Genomic DNA, 13,991 nt, shown 5'->3' with positions numbered 1-13,991 from the left:
TGAGTCAGAAGCAGAACCTAGCACAGCACGTGGCAGAAATCCTGAAATCCCTGTGTGCTGTGGGCTTGGATTTAACATGCATCATTACTTAGGGAATTAAACTGAAATGCTTCATTATCCTGATATGATTATTCATATGAGAGTTATTTGAATAGGCTCTTCCTCTCACTTTCTCATACATTTTTGAATACTAGCATAAATGGGAAAAAAACGCCTGAAAGAGAATAATCCCATAAATACACTAAGCAGATGCTCAGTTTACAAACCATGGAATACACACACACTTCTATTGAGAGATTACCTGTGACAGTAACGCTCCAAGTTATTTATGTACAACAAGGCGTGTGTCACAGAGACACCCACCCATAGTGTGCTATACTTTAACAGAGCAACCGACAAATACTGTTGGGGGAGGCACTCTTTATATCTTTGAAAATACTCCATAAGAGGTACTTAGAACAAGAATAAATGCCACCACTCTAAAGGCAAAAGATAAATATTATTTGATTCTATAGTTCCAGAAGATCAAATAAAAAAACAAAAAAAGGAAAAGAAAAGAAAAGAGAAAAAGATTGTTAAGGATTAAAACTCCCTCTCTTGCCTTTGTACCGCACTCAAGTCTTTTGTGAGAAGCAGTTTATCACAGAAATCACACAATGGTGAAGAAGTATATCTTCAGCACCTGGTCTATTCAGGTTCAGAAACCACTCTTCCCCACTACTGTGGAAACATTACACTTTTAAAGCCAAACTAATATTTAAAAACGAGCACTATTTGCCTCTGATGTCTTTCTAAGCTTTCTTCTTCTAAAGCTGTTTCACTAAGATTCCAGAAAAATCTCATAAAACATCTTATAAGAGCAGGGTCTATATAGAGAATAAAAAAACCTATATTTAGCATCAGCTGTATGAGTCAGGAACAAAGAGATCACTGGGCAGATTTCATTCTTTCAAATTTAAGGAGTCCTTTGTGGAAATACACATTGACATAAAGTATGATGTGTTCACTGGTTTAATACTTGTGACTTTTTGAATAGGAACTGTATGATGTAAATATACTTCAGTAGGGCACTGAGTTTAGATATAAAAATTAAAATGTATACAGTTTACTTATTTGGGCCAGCGGCAAAGCTGACAGTTAAAATTTAATTATGCAACTGAAGAATTACTTCTGACATCTTCATATCTAGTTAATTAAAGATTATGTCACAAGTTGCTACCGAGGCTCATGTCATCAAAAAGATCTAGTTTGTAAAGTACAACAACATTTCACCCTTATCTATATAGTAGTTTAAATAGTCCTAATGTACACACTCATGAGTATTTTGTGCCAAGCACCAAAACAAACAAACAAACAAACGAATAAATAAATAAAAGTTTGTGAGTAAAGCTGTCAGAAGAGGCCTCTGCATTTCTGAGAAGGTTACTAAAATTCATGGTGCTTGTTACTGAGGTACAAACAAGAGCCATCTATTCAGGTACGACTGAGGCAGCAGAGCAAACGGCTATAGAGAAAATTTACCCATAAGGCCCTTCCTTCTTCATTAGCTACCTGTGGTGAGATTACCTTGAGGGAAGTTGAATAAAAACGCCCTATTAATGACTAAGTAAAAAAACGTGTTTGGGGTTTTAAAATAGTAACCAAATATTTATGGATATCTAGAATGTACGGACACCAGGCGAATAATGTCCAGGCCACATCGCTGCTATTTACTTGCTCCAAATCAACTTCACAATTGTTTACCATAGGTCAGCTTTACAACAAAAATAATTTCAAGAAACAAGGAATTAAAAAAAAAGTTTTTTGTTTTTTTTTTAAGTAACTATAGTTTAAAAAATAATCAGTCATAAGAATGGAAGACAGTTGGCTAAGGCAAACGTGCAGCTTCTTAAAATTCCATCCTGGTTTTAAGAGCAAACCCGACTTACCTAGTAAGTCAGTGTAAAGTGCCTGTTCCAGATCACCGAGCATTGTCAGGATCACGTCCTCATCCAGATGAGCTGTGCCTTCCCGCAGGCAGCTTTCTCCCTCTTCTTCCGCCCAGCTCCTGCTGATGCTGCTTGGCAGGGAGGACCCGTTTTCATCTTCGGACCTGCTATCTTCATCACTCTCACCTTCCAAGCCTCTTCTGGAAGCCCAATCCTCTGAGCCCTCAGTGCCTGACTGGCTGGCAGGCAGGAGGTTCCAGGCCCCTGAAGTGCTGGTGTGGTACAGGGACTGAACCGACCTCGACAGGAATTTGGACAGCGAGCTCCTCCCTGCATAGTGGGATTCTCTCTGGCTGGCCTTTGCCGCATTCCCAAACCAGTTAGAAATGCGCACAGTGGGTCTCCTCTCCCCCTCACTGGTGAGGGCAAGATTGGTCAGAGACTTTTGTTTCTGAAGGCAAGCTCCCTTTCTCCTGACTTCTTTTCCCCGAAACACAGAGAGTTCAGCCGGCCTCTGCATGGCTCTTCTGGTGGTTTCTTCTTTTCAATTGGACTTCATATTGTCTTTTTGCACTGAGATGGCAACTAGCCCTTTTGGTTTTAATTAACACGTGCACTTCACTAAAAGCCCAGGCAAGCTCAAACATTCATATAAGATATCTAGAAGACAGTACAATTAATTAGCTGGCTACAATTTAACTTGCCACCTCACCCCCCTCATCAGTACTACTTACAAACATTTTTCTTGAACATATCTGAAGCAGAAAAAGAGTTCACCAAAGACGCTGCTCCAGCTGAAAAGTAGCACAGGAATCCAACTACGTTTTCCCATCTTCCTCCAATCGCATGTCTCAGCAGGGTGATGGGTCCGCATTTCCCTCTATTGCTTCTCTGTTCCCAGACGCGAGGTAGTCAAACACCAGCGATGTCTCTAGCTTTCTTTTTTTGGTCCACCTATCACCAGCCCTTTACTGATTTAGGTCTGCAGCCCGTGACTCTAGATGAGCTGACACAGTGTAGCACGTACAGCCTCTGCATCAGAGCCCCTAAAGAGCAGTAAGAGCACTGACGCCCAGCCCTGCACGAGCGCCTCGCATTTTAGTATTCCACCTGCATTCTCAGATCTATGGCTCTTCCTTGCTGCTGCAGTGGATGCTGCTGGCTGCCATGGCAGCCAAGATACTGCTAAATGAAAACAGGCACGGAAGCGGCTGTCCAGCCTAGAATGCCACAGGTTTCAAAGCCAAGCCTGAATGAGATTCTGCACTATTAACCCTATGCACATGTAAATCACTCTTGGCCACCCCGTCTCAAATACGGACACACACACACACACACACACGCACGCACACACATACAACACTCACATACACAACACACACTCCCGACACCGAGAATGACAGACTCATTCTCTATAGCTCCAGGCAGCTGAAGCATGCAGACCTGCCTTCTGAATGTTGGGATTTGTGCTGTAAAAGCACAAATCAAATTGAAGAATGTAAAGGACCTAAAAAATGGAGCATGACACTCTCCACCAGCTGACAGATAATGCTTTAAAGGAAAAGACCCCCTCAGCTCTTACAGAACAAATTCAAGGGCTTTTTATTCTGAACTATTTAGGAAAATCCTAATGTGACAATAAAAATCACAATTTCTTTCTATAAAAAATAGCCAAACACACACACACACACACACACACACACACACACACACACACGGTTCGTTCCCAATATTTTCACTCAAAGCATATAATTGAAAGTTTATGGCCAAGTGTGTAGCACATAATGATGTGACAAAAAAAAACATAAGATGCACATTAAATCTTTTGATATTGAGCATTTTTCCTAGTCTATTCCATAAACCTACTGCAGCATAAACAGCCCTTTATTTTTAATAGTTTGATAAAAACAGAAAATTAATAAGACAAATATCATGTATTTTGTACCGGTTGTGTATACTATGCCACTGCCCCAAAATTCTGATTTTAGAAACTTTTAAAATACACTTATCAGGTATAATTGATACCATATGGACATCTGAGAGCTAAGGAAAGAATATTTAAAGAAAAACTTTCGAGGTTTTTCTGCCCATAAGAATTCCTTATTAAAAAAGGGAAAAGTGGAGAAATATGTAGAAATATTCACATGACACTGAAATTTACATATAAATCCCTACCCTTTTCTGAAGTAATATGATTAAATTAATCCTGATATTTCACTTCAGAAAAATGAACTAAGGGAAATGCCCGATCTGTTAATTACATAAATTAGTGTTATAATGTGCATCGTCTACCGTGTCTCCCTGAAAATAAGACCTAGCCGGACCATCAGCTCTAATGCGTCTTTTGGAGCAAAAATTAATATAAGACCCAGTCTTATTTTATTATAATTTAAGACCGGGTCTTATAATATAATAAATATAACATAATATAATATAATATAATATAATATAATATAATACAATATAATATAATGCCAGGTCTTATTTTACTATAAGACTGGGTCTTATATAATATAATACCAGGTCTTATATTAATTTTTGCTCCAAAAGACGCATTAGAGCTGATTGTCCAGCCAGGTCTTATTTTCGGGGAAACAGGGTAAGACCCAGGCTAGGAGAGAAACTCCAATCTGACACATGTTGCTCTCACGACAGAGGGAAAAAGAGATGAGAGATCCAAGCAATGGCTCTTAAAGCTTCTGATCAGGAATGGCCCATGTCATATTTTCATTCACATTTCATTGATCAAATCTAGTCACATGGTCCACACTGATTCAGTGTGCCAGGAAATATAGTCTTTCTGCAGGGATGAACCCAGGAAAGAGTGAGCTAAGTCCAGTGGAGCCAATAAGGAGGGGCTGGTTATTTTGAAGAAAAAAACTGTAACAGAGAAAATATCAAAAGGGTATTTTTGTTAGTTTCTTTGTTTAAAGACATTGTCGTCAACTTGTAATTACAGCAATGTTTTCCCCTGAAACATCGGTCCATAAGTTTATCCTGAACAAGAGCAGAGAACCTACTTATTGCTTCTCTAGAGGTAGTTATCTATGCTTGCTTTGAGTGTGTGTTCATAAATGAGTGTATTTATATTTATTTGTATTCACACATATAAATGTATGTTACACAAGGTAGAGGAGGAAGCCTCAATGAATAGGAGATAAATAATCCCAATCAACACTAAAAATATGAATTACTCTAATTTTGCCAAGAACTAAAACAAAGTATAGCTACTATGCTGTTCTGAAAAGGATTGCATTCCAGCTCTTTGGTAAACATAATTATTGAGTGGCTATTTAAGTAAAAGATCTAAACTGATTTAACTTGCCTGAGCCGATCTTCTTAATCTTTATAAAATATTCAAGAAAAAGGCAACTTAAATGATCATTTGCAAAGGTCTTAAACACTACATATTTCTCATTATTCATTACAAAGTCTGGTAAGTCAGAAAAAACACATGTAACCATTGGCTTATCCCTCTGTTTAAACAAAATACTTCTAAAATGACTTCCTTAATTCATCCAATTATTACTTTTTCTTTTTTTAACAAATGACAAGCCGGCTTTGCTGATACTGAGTCAGTCTGGCATCTATTAATGTTTTTCAGTTGAATATAAATTCTAGATAAAGGTCAAAAAGTGTATTAAACAAATGTCATACATATTGGTAGATTGTTTTATGCAGAAAAAGGGCAAGTGTGAACCTGTGTAGAAAAAAAAAATCTAAAAACTTTCTTGAGTGATTTCAGTGCAATGACAAATAAAGCTCACTGTACATTTGGCACTTGATGAGAAGGATGGTCTCTGAGGCCAAATTCTTTTTGTCAATGAATACAAGAATGAAACAAACCCAAGCCAAAGCTGTAAAATCTGAACTGTCAATTCAGCCAGACTTCTAATGTCGAGGTCATGGCTTGAATTTGAAATGATAGGCTAGAAGCAAGAAGCTCACTCACTCATTGCCACAAATTACATACTACAGGTCACCTATATGTAATAATTAATGGACCCGCCATCTTCAGATCAGGTAAATATCACTAGGTTTCCACCCTAAGAACATGAAACACAATAAGAAACTTGAATTATATACATAAGGACTTCAAAGGGCTATAAGGTCTCTGCTTGTGAGTCCTGAGTTTTCTCCGGTTTACCATTTTATTGACTGTCACTCTTCTGATGCTTATCTTCATATCATACTTAACTACATTTTTAGTTTCCACTACCATTTAATCTTGAAGACAATTTTATATAACTTCACGTAGTTCCTGCATATATGAAAGTATAAACAGCAAGGTCCCCAGCTAACTTAGTGAATCCTTCTAACAAATCTGCTTTGCAGTGTGAGTCATTCAATGTGCTCCTTAACAATGACACACATAGTTACATGTCATTCCTCTCACAGGTTATGTAATAGGGATACTTTTCCCAATTGTTTAAGCACAAAAAAGGATTTTTCCCTGTGTACCATAACAGAAAACTGAAGGGAACGCAAGCGGGATAGTTTCAGACATGGCTCATTCAGGGGCTCAGACACTTTCAACAAGACCTTGAGATCATTCTCTCCTGCTTTAGGTTGTGTATCCTCTATGCTTGTTTCACTTGGGGGTGAAGGTAACTGCCGGCAGCTCCAAGCTATCTTTTGATTAGCTTCAGGTCTAGTGAAAAAAAGAGAGTGTCTCTTTCCTAATAGTCTCAGGAAAGGTTCTGGATTGATTCTCACTGGTTTTGAGTGAACTGAGTTGGGTCACATGTCCATTCCTGAGTGTCACTGTGGTCAAGGGAATGGCTTATTCTGATTGGATCTGCTTGGGTCAATTTCAGTTGACCCACATGAACAGAGAATGATGGGGTTATGGTCGCCCGATCCCGGAAAAAAAATCAAGATGCTGTTATTAGCAGACTGAGCAATGGAAGCTAATCAGGCAAAACTGTACCAAGATATCAAGGTATGCTTATGGTGAAGCCAATGGTGCTTAAGATATAGAACTCCTAACTTGCTTCAGTCCTGTTCTTAAACACTGTATACAATTTTGTAGTTTTATATTATTTTCAGACTCCCCCAAATTGTATAGGCTTCAAAAATTCACAAAACCTGGATCTTACCCTGTCAAGACTAACTCCATCAGAATTCTATATCGTTAAGGCTATTTCACTTGGGGAGCAGGACAGAATTACTCCTCAGTGAGGCTCTCGCACTAACCACTAGCAAAACAAGTTCAACAACAGGAATAGCATTGAAACTTCAGGTTACAGAAAACCCATGAGCTACCAACATCTCAATAAATTTAGGAGAAATTCCCTGTCTTTTAATAAGAAACTAATGAAAATAAAAAGATAAGTAGAATTTTTTCCAAATTATTTCAACTGAAGTTGTTTCTTCCTGAAATATCATTCCCTGATTTCTTTGTCCATTAGAATTCTACAATATACCTACATGTTTGACCTTCTTTTAAGCCCTGTATAACTCTTGACAGCTAAGATAGCTGTTCTCTTATGTGTAGTAATTCAATCATTTGTGGTTTTACAGTTTTATTTTTCCTCTTATTCTTCCATAGGAGGACTCATATCTTAGTCATGTTTGTTTTCCCAAAGGTTGGCATGCCAGGCATGTATAATGTACCAGATGATGACTACTGAAAAGACGGATGGGAGAATAAAACCATAGCTCACAATAATCCCGTGAGTTTATTAAGCATCACAATAATCACTTCGCAAAAACAGGAGCCAAGGGGCAATTCAAACAACTAAATAATGGCAGTTCAGGGGCCAGACTTAATTGTTCTACTTCCTAAAATACTCCTTTTCCCATATCTCACATTGTCTCTGAAAGAACATCCTGTGGGCCAGTCTAAGGTAGGGCTTGGCAATACATCAAGTGCTCATCTGGTTTGTGGTTTCTCTAGCAGCCAGAATGTAGAAGCTGTACTAGCAACAAAAGAAATCAGAAAGTGCAGGAAAGCTGTGGAAGGGGTCAAGAAAAGTTTGGTTATTTGTTTTTAATTAAGATTGGAGAAATAGTAGCAGTCTGTGGGCTCAAGAGAATGATTTGGTGGAGAGGGAGAGGTAGGAGAAAAAGTAATCCAAGGAAAGGGAGAAAAAAATGGGTATAAATATTGCACACAGGTAAGTAGATGTCATGGCAGGGGGTTGCAAAATTCTTTTCTTTCTGCTTTAAGTTATTTCAGTGAAGGCAACAGCAAGATCATTGGTTAAGAGAAAGGATGGGACAAGTGGTGTTGTAGGTTTGAGAAGAAAATAATGTTACAAAAAAGAGTAAATGGACCGGAGAAATATGGAATGATTCCTGAGCAGTATTAAATATGCACTTGAGATTGGCCGTCATGAAGGTATAGTGAGTCATATCAACATGTGATGCCTTTTACTCCAGGTTGATTCATTGCTGGTATGGACTAGGTGCAGAGCTGAATGTAACCAGGTCTGTGATTTCCTCAAATGAGTATAATGAAGTGAAAAAGAAGCAAGGGAGTTAAGGGTGTATGAAAAAGCAAAATTGCATTCAGTTACCACAAGGATTCAGCTGATTTAAGAGGGGCGGATAGAAAGAATATGTAGAATTTGGTGTCAGTAAAAGGTGGTGGAAATCAATGAATTGGTAATCCTAGTAGGACCACTGGTGGAGTGAAGGAATAAAAGGAAGAACCCTGAAAAGCTAGGAGGTTGTAATCAGCAACACTGGGGTGCATGAAAGTTGTTATAGAGAAGCTGCAGATTCTAATGATGCCCAGATCTAGGGTATGACCATGAATGTAAGTAGCTTGGGAGGGATTAGAAGACAAGATCTTTGGAAAAAAGTCCAGAGTATGCTCGTCATCCTCTCATCACTGGTACTTGTACACCCTCATCCAGATTTCTCACATTATGGCACTCAATATATAGCTTACTAACCATAAACAAATACCATCTTTCTCCCATGAAATCTCAAGTTTGCACTGAGAGAAATTTTTACTACCCCAATACTGGCTAAATTAAATGACAAAATCAGATAAGCCTCATTTCAGCATTTATTTGCTGTTTTCTTTCTTTTATTATATTCCTATTTAAATCATAGACTCAAATCTATGATTCTATATAATAAATTATTGCTAAAATATTATACATTCCAATATACAATTAAATTATTATATTATATAAGTCTAGTTTATATTTCACTTTTAAGTAGTATTCTATTAAAACATCAGAACATTAAATGAAAATATTAACTTGAAATATGAAAAAAATGATCAAATGGTAAAATAGGAAACCGGAGAAAAAAAATCACATATATTTAATCAGAGCTATTCAGTGATATATTAATTTCAGGAAAATAAACAATGTTTCTTTGTGAAATTCATGTAAATATTAGAATTCAAACTGTACTAAATACATTTTTCCTTACCATTTGAACTCTAGTATTTTATAGGCCTTTTGATACTAATTGAAGACATTCACAAGGAAAGAAATATGTGAAGTGTATGCATCTTCATGCCACACTAGGTTTAAAAAGTATCTAGTCAAAATGCAGATATCCATCATCATGACGACCATGGGCTCTCCGGAGCGATGGGAAAGCTAACACTCCCCCCAAGTATTTGAAAAATCTGCAAATGCCATTCCCATAGCTATGTTTTGCATTACCATTTCTACCCCTCCCCCGCACTGGCTCGCTGTAATCACCACATGAAATCTTTGATGCCTAATGATATCACTGATATGAATTCCGAAAGGATTCCTGGGATATTGTGCTGTCACTGTTGTCATTATCCATTGGTGGGAATTGCAGTAATGGCTAATGCTTGCCAAAGTCTTCCAAGCATGCTGATGTAAGATGTTTCTTAACCCCCAAATTTGTGATATGATTATTTTCATGAGCTTCAGAGCAATACTTGGAATCCTTGGATTACTAGTGTAATTTGTTTCATTAAATAGTTATTTTAAGTTTTTTCTTTGGAACCTACAAGGGTTAAGCCAGAGATTTTCTGGAACACAGACTTACTTCTACTCCATGCATTCTTATACTTAGAAACAGATAAAAAGTTCTTAAACTCTCTTTCCCTTTAGGAGCAGTGTATTTTGCTAAAAGCTTACATAGTTCTTCATGAATATAGACCTATATATACCATGTTTCCCCAAAACTAAGACCTAACTGGAAAATAAGCCCTAGCATGATTTTCAGGATGCTCATAATATAAAATAAACCCGACCATATTTCGCTGAAAATAAGACTGGGTCTTATATTAATTTTTGCTCCAAAAGATGCATTAGGGCTTATTGTATATTACGAGCATCCTGAAAAATCATGCTATGGCTTATTTCCTGGTTAGATCTTATTTTCAGGGAAACACCATAATAAAATTACACAAAAGGCCTTTCATACATGCCTAGGTTTACCTGAACCCTAGAAAAAGCATTAGACTAAAGATGAGAGTCCTGTTTTATACACTTAAATATCTGACAAACTTTGTCTGGGGTATATAAATATATATATATATATACATACACATATATATATATATTTACACACATACATATACATATATATATGTACACATATATATGTACATATATATTATATATATAGTTTTGTTTGTTTGTTTAAGGAGGGCACAGCTCACAGTGGCCCATGGGGGGACAGAACCGGAAACTTTGGTGTTATCAGCATCACAGTCTAACCAACTGAGCTAACCAGCCATCCCATATGTTTTTTTTTTCTTACATTGTATGCGTATGTCATTTTTTGTTACATTATTTATATATTAAAGTATTTCCATAATTAGACGTTTTATTTCCAGAACACATATTTGTAGTCACCATGTAGACATGTTCTAAATACAGAATTAAAGACAGAACACGGTTAGATTGGCTACGAAAAATGTACATGGACACCTGATCCTCAATATGTTTTAAATCTCCAAATATGTTCAACGGCTGCCTGATTTACAATAGAAGAGTCTCTAGGATTTTTTGTTATTGTTTTTTTTACCCCCAATTGCATTCAACGTGACCAAGGGCAATAATGACTTAAAGTCTCAGCCTCTGAAAGCACTACCATTTTTACAGAGCAACAAAGAGGTAACCCTAAGCAGACCAGTCAAATATCTAAGAATCCCTGAACCATGAGGTGTACACAGCCCATTTATGCTTAAGAGAAACAGTATAGCATAAATACAACTTAATAAAAAGACTTATGGAGAGATGAACAAGATTCTAAGGTTTGACCTACCCATCAATTAGGTCACTTACCAGATATCTCCTCCAGGCACTGCTTAGCAGTCTTACTATATGATAAATCCAGCTTAGTAGGACTGGTACAGGAGTCAGCAGATGGTAATGATGTACCTTCATTTTCTGAATGTGCTCTGAAATTAACCAAGAAGACAGAAATAAATAGAAATTGCGGTCACCCATGACTCATCAAACTTCTCTAGCATAAGAAGCAATCAACATATTAAAAGTTTTCCATCAAGGGAAGTAAGCATTTCTTTATGACGGGGACATTCCAAAGCTGTCTAACTCTAGGAGAATTTCCTTGTCCCTCCCTACTCATTTCTAAAGTCCACTATAGTCTATTCTTCTACTTGGGCCTGTTTTTTTGTGGGCCACTCTATCTCCCTGACCTGTTCCTTAGTGTGCTGTCTATGAATAAAGGGGAATAAATTGCACTGAAATGTTCTAAGGATTTTGATTACTTGCCAAAGAAGTTCAAAAGGAGAGTATGTAGTGAGATTGGAGACCCCAGGGAAAGTTTACTGGCTGTCTGCCAAGAAAGCTGCCTTGGTGAGCTGGCTGTGAGCCAGGATTGGCTTATAGTCACGCAGCCTCAGTATTCACAGACTGGTCTCTTAGAAGCTGAGTCACATTAAGTAGTTCGCTGAGATGGTTGTCTAAAGCCTAATGCCAATTGATTTTTATGAGAACAAGGCCAGCAGCTGTCACAGGAACCTGAATGCTTGTGGTCACGTTTAGTTATAAACATTCACAGTATCTCCCTCTAAGAAAACCTGTATGAAGCAAAAGAGTATTCAGGATGTATTTTGGGAGTTGAGTTTTTGCTTTGCTCCAAACAAACATCTTAAAAAGTATTCCTCAGGAGCTGACTATGGCTATCTTCCCTAATATATGAGGCGTAGGACTAAATTCCTTTGCCTAAGTCCCCACTCCCCCTGCCTGAGACACTCTTTTATAAAAGTATTCACGCTTCTGACAGTTCAGTCTTGTCTTAGAAGCCATCGTTTCATTTTATTTTTTAATCTGGCAGTGCATATTTCTGGCTGATTCACTCTTTAACGTATTTTTATTTTAAGTCACAAGAGACAGTCTTATTTACCTTATTTTTAAGTTCTTGAGTGTATCTTCCATGGTATTCCCTATAAGTTACCTATAGTAGTGTTGATAGGGAAACAGATTGACCAAAGAAAGCAACATGGAGAAGTTAATCTTCAAATAATTATAAAAAGGATTCAGAAGTCATCTTTGATTGGTATACACATCTAAATGGATCCAGATCTCTGCTCTACATATGTTATAAGCCATCCATTTATCCAGGAATTCCACCTCATTACACAGAATCAGATTTTAACTCCAGTCTCTAGAGGGACACTCACTGCTAACTGGTAAAGATGTAAGATATACACATATGATCAAAGAATTTCAGTTAGATATCCGAAGATTCCCAACATTTCCTCTATTTTCGTGCATGCTTCATTCCAATAAAATAAAAGAATTCAGGATTGATTCATGAAATAATTTATAAAGACTTTAAAATTAATAGTGTTCTCTAACCAAAAGGGACACTTTGACACAGGGCAGTGGCTTCCTTCACTGTTTCCACATAAACTGGTAGTGCATTTTCCTCATCTTAACTTGAAAAGAAAAAAATGAGTATCATGATGATCCTTCAAAATATTTAGCAGATACAGGCCTGTGCACACTATCTTACTGTGCATTTACAACATGTCAACATGTTACAAATACCTGTCGAAACAATAAGACACAGCTATAAGATACAGCATTGCAAAAATGCCATTGAATTCAGAGTTCTAACAAGAGTGTCTGCTACTAAGAGTTGTAGTGGTTAAAAGTCTAGACTTCACGAAATGATTAACACAAAAGCTATTTCTTGTTTATGTGCAGTTACTATATGCCGAATACTATCCCTAGTGTTTTACCTATGGACTATCACTCAAACTTCACAATAATCCTATTACTATGGGTTAAGTATTTCCCCTCCAAATTCATATGTTGAGACTTAATCCCCAATGTAATCTAATCATATTGAAGATGGGGCCTCTGGAGGTCATGAGGGTGGCGACCTCATGAATGGTATGACTGCCCTTATAAAACAGACCATCAGAGAGCTCCCTTGCCCCTTTTGCCAAGTGAGAAGATGACCACCTATGATCCAGGAGGAGGCCTTGACCAGATACTGTATCTGCCAGTGTCTTCCCAGACTTTCAGAACTGTGAGAAATACATGTTTGTTGTTTAAGCCAATCAGGTTACAGCATTTTTTTTATAGCAGCCTGAATGGATTAAGAAACTTGTAATGTAGGTGCTTCATATGTAGATAAATTAAGGCTTCTAGAGATTTAACATTTTGCCCTACATAACAAGCTGGTAGATACTTAACCCACACTTAAACCTGCTGCCTATCAATCCTGTTCTGTTAACCACTACCCTACAGCTTAACTCCATCCACATGCCTCCGGACACTGAGTATTTTATTAACATTGAGTTCCTCTCAGCTGATAGACAGCTCAGTTACTGTTACTGTTAATGACACACAGTATTTGAATATGACAATATCCACTGGTGTACCCCAAACTTTACGCTTTACTACCTTAAATTTTACTCCTAAGAAAAAGAAGCTATTATATGTGCGTGCCATTTAAAGGAACTCAGCCAGAAACCCTAGATACTATCAATCTTCAAATTTCCAATTTCATAAACGTGGGTTTGCATATTGATTATATTAAAAATATAATCTCTCTGTGGATTCATCTTGACATGATTATAGTCATACATGTTGATACAAATAGAACTGGTTTGAGTCAACCTTAATGAATGGCCTT

General features: G+C 37.3%; 1 protein-coding gene across 10 annotated transcripts in view; it reads right to left on the bottom strand.

Annotated features, from left to right (window-relative positions):
• Positions 1-13,991, bottom strand: part of NAV3 (neuron navigator 3) — a 770,226-nt gene that overhangs the window by 156,193 nt on the left and 600,042 nt on the right. For all 10 annotated transcript variants that reach the window (XM_033117411.1, XM_033117412.1, XM_033117414.1 and 7 more), the window contains one exon: positions 11,165-11,280. In XM_033117411.1, coding sequence (XP_032973302.1) covers positions 11,165-11,280 — 116 coding nt within the window. The remainder of the gene's footprint in view (positions 1-11,164; positions 11,281-13,991) is intronic.

The sequence above is a fragment of the Rhinolophus ferrumequinum genome, chromosome 10 (assembly GCF_004115265.2).
Source record: "Rhinolophus ferrumequinum isolate MPI-CBG mRhiFer1 chromosome 10, mRhiFer1_v1.p, whole genome shotgun sequence".
Lineage (NCBI taxonomy): Eukaryota > Metazoa > Chordata > Mammalia > Chiroptera > Rhinolophidae > Rhinolophus > Rhinolophus ferrumequinum.
The sequence above is the reverse complement of the archived record's forward strand: the minus strand, read 5'-3'. Positions and strand labels throughout refer to the sequence as shown.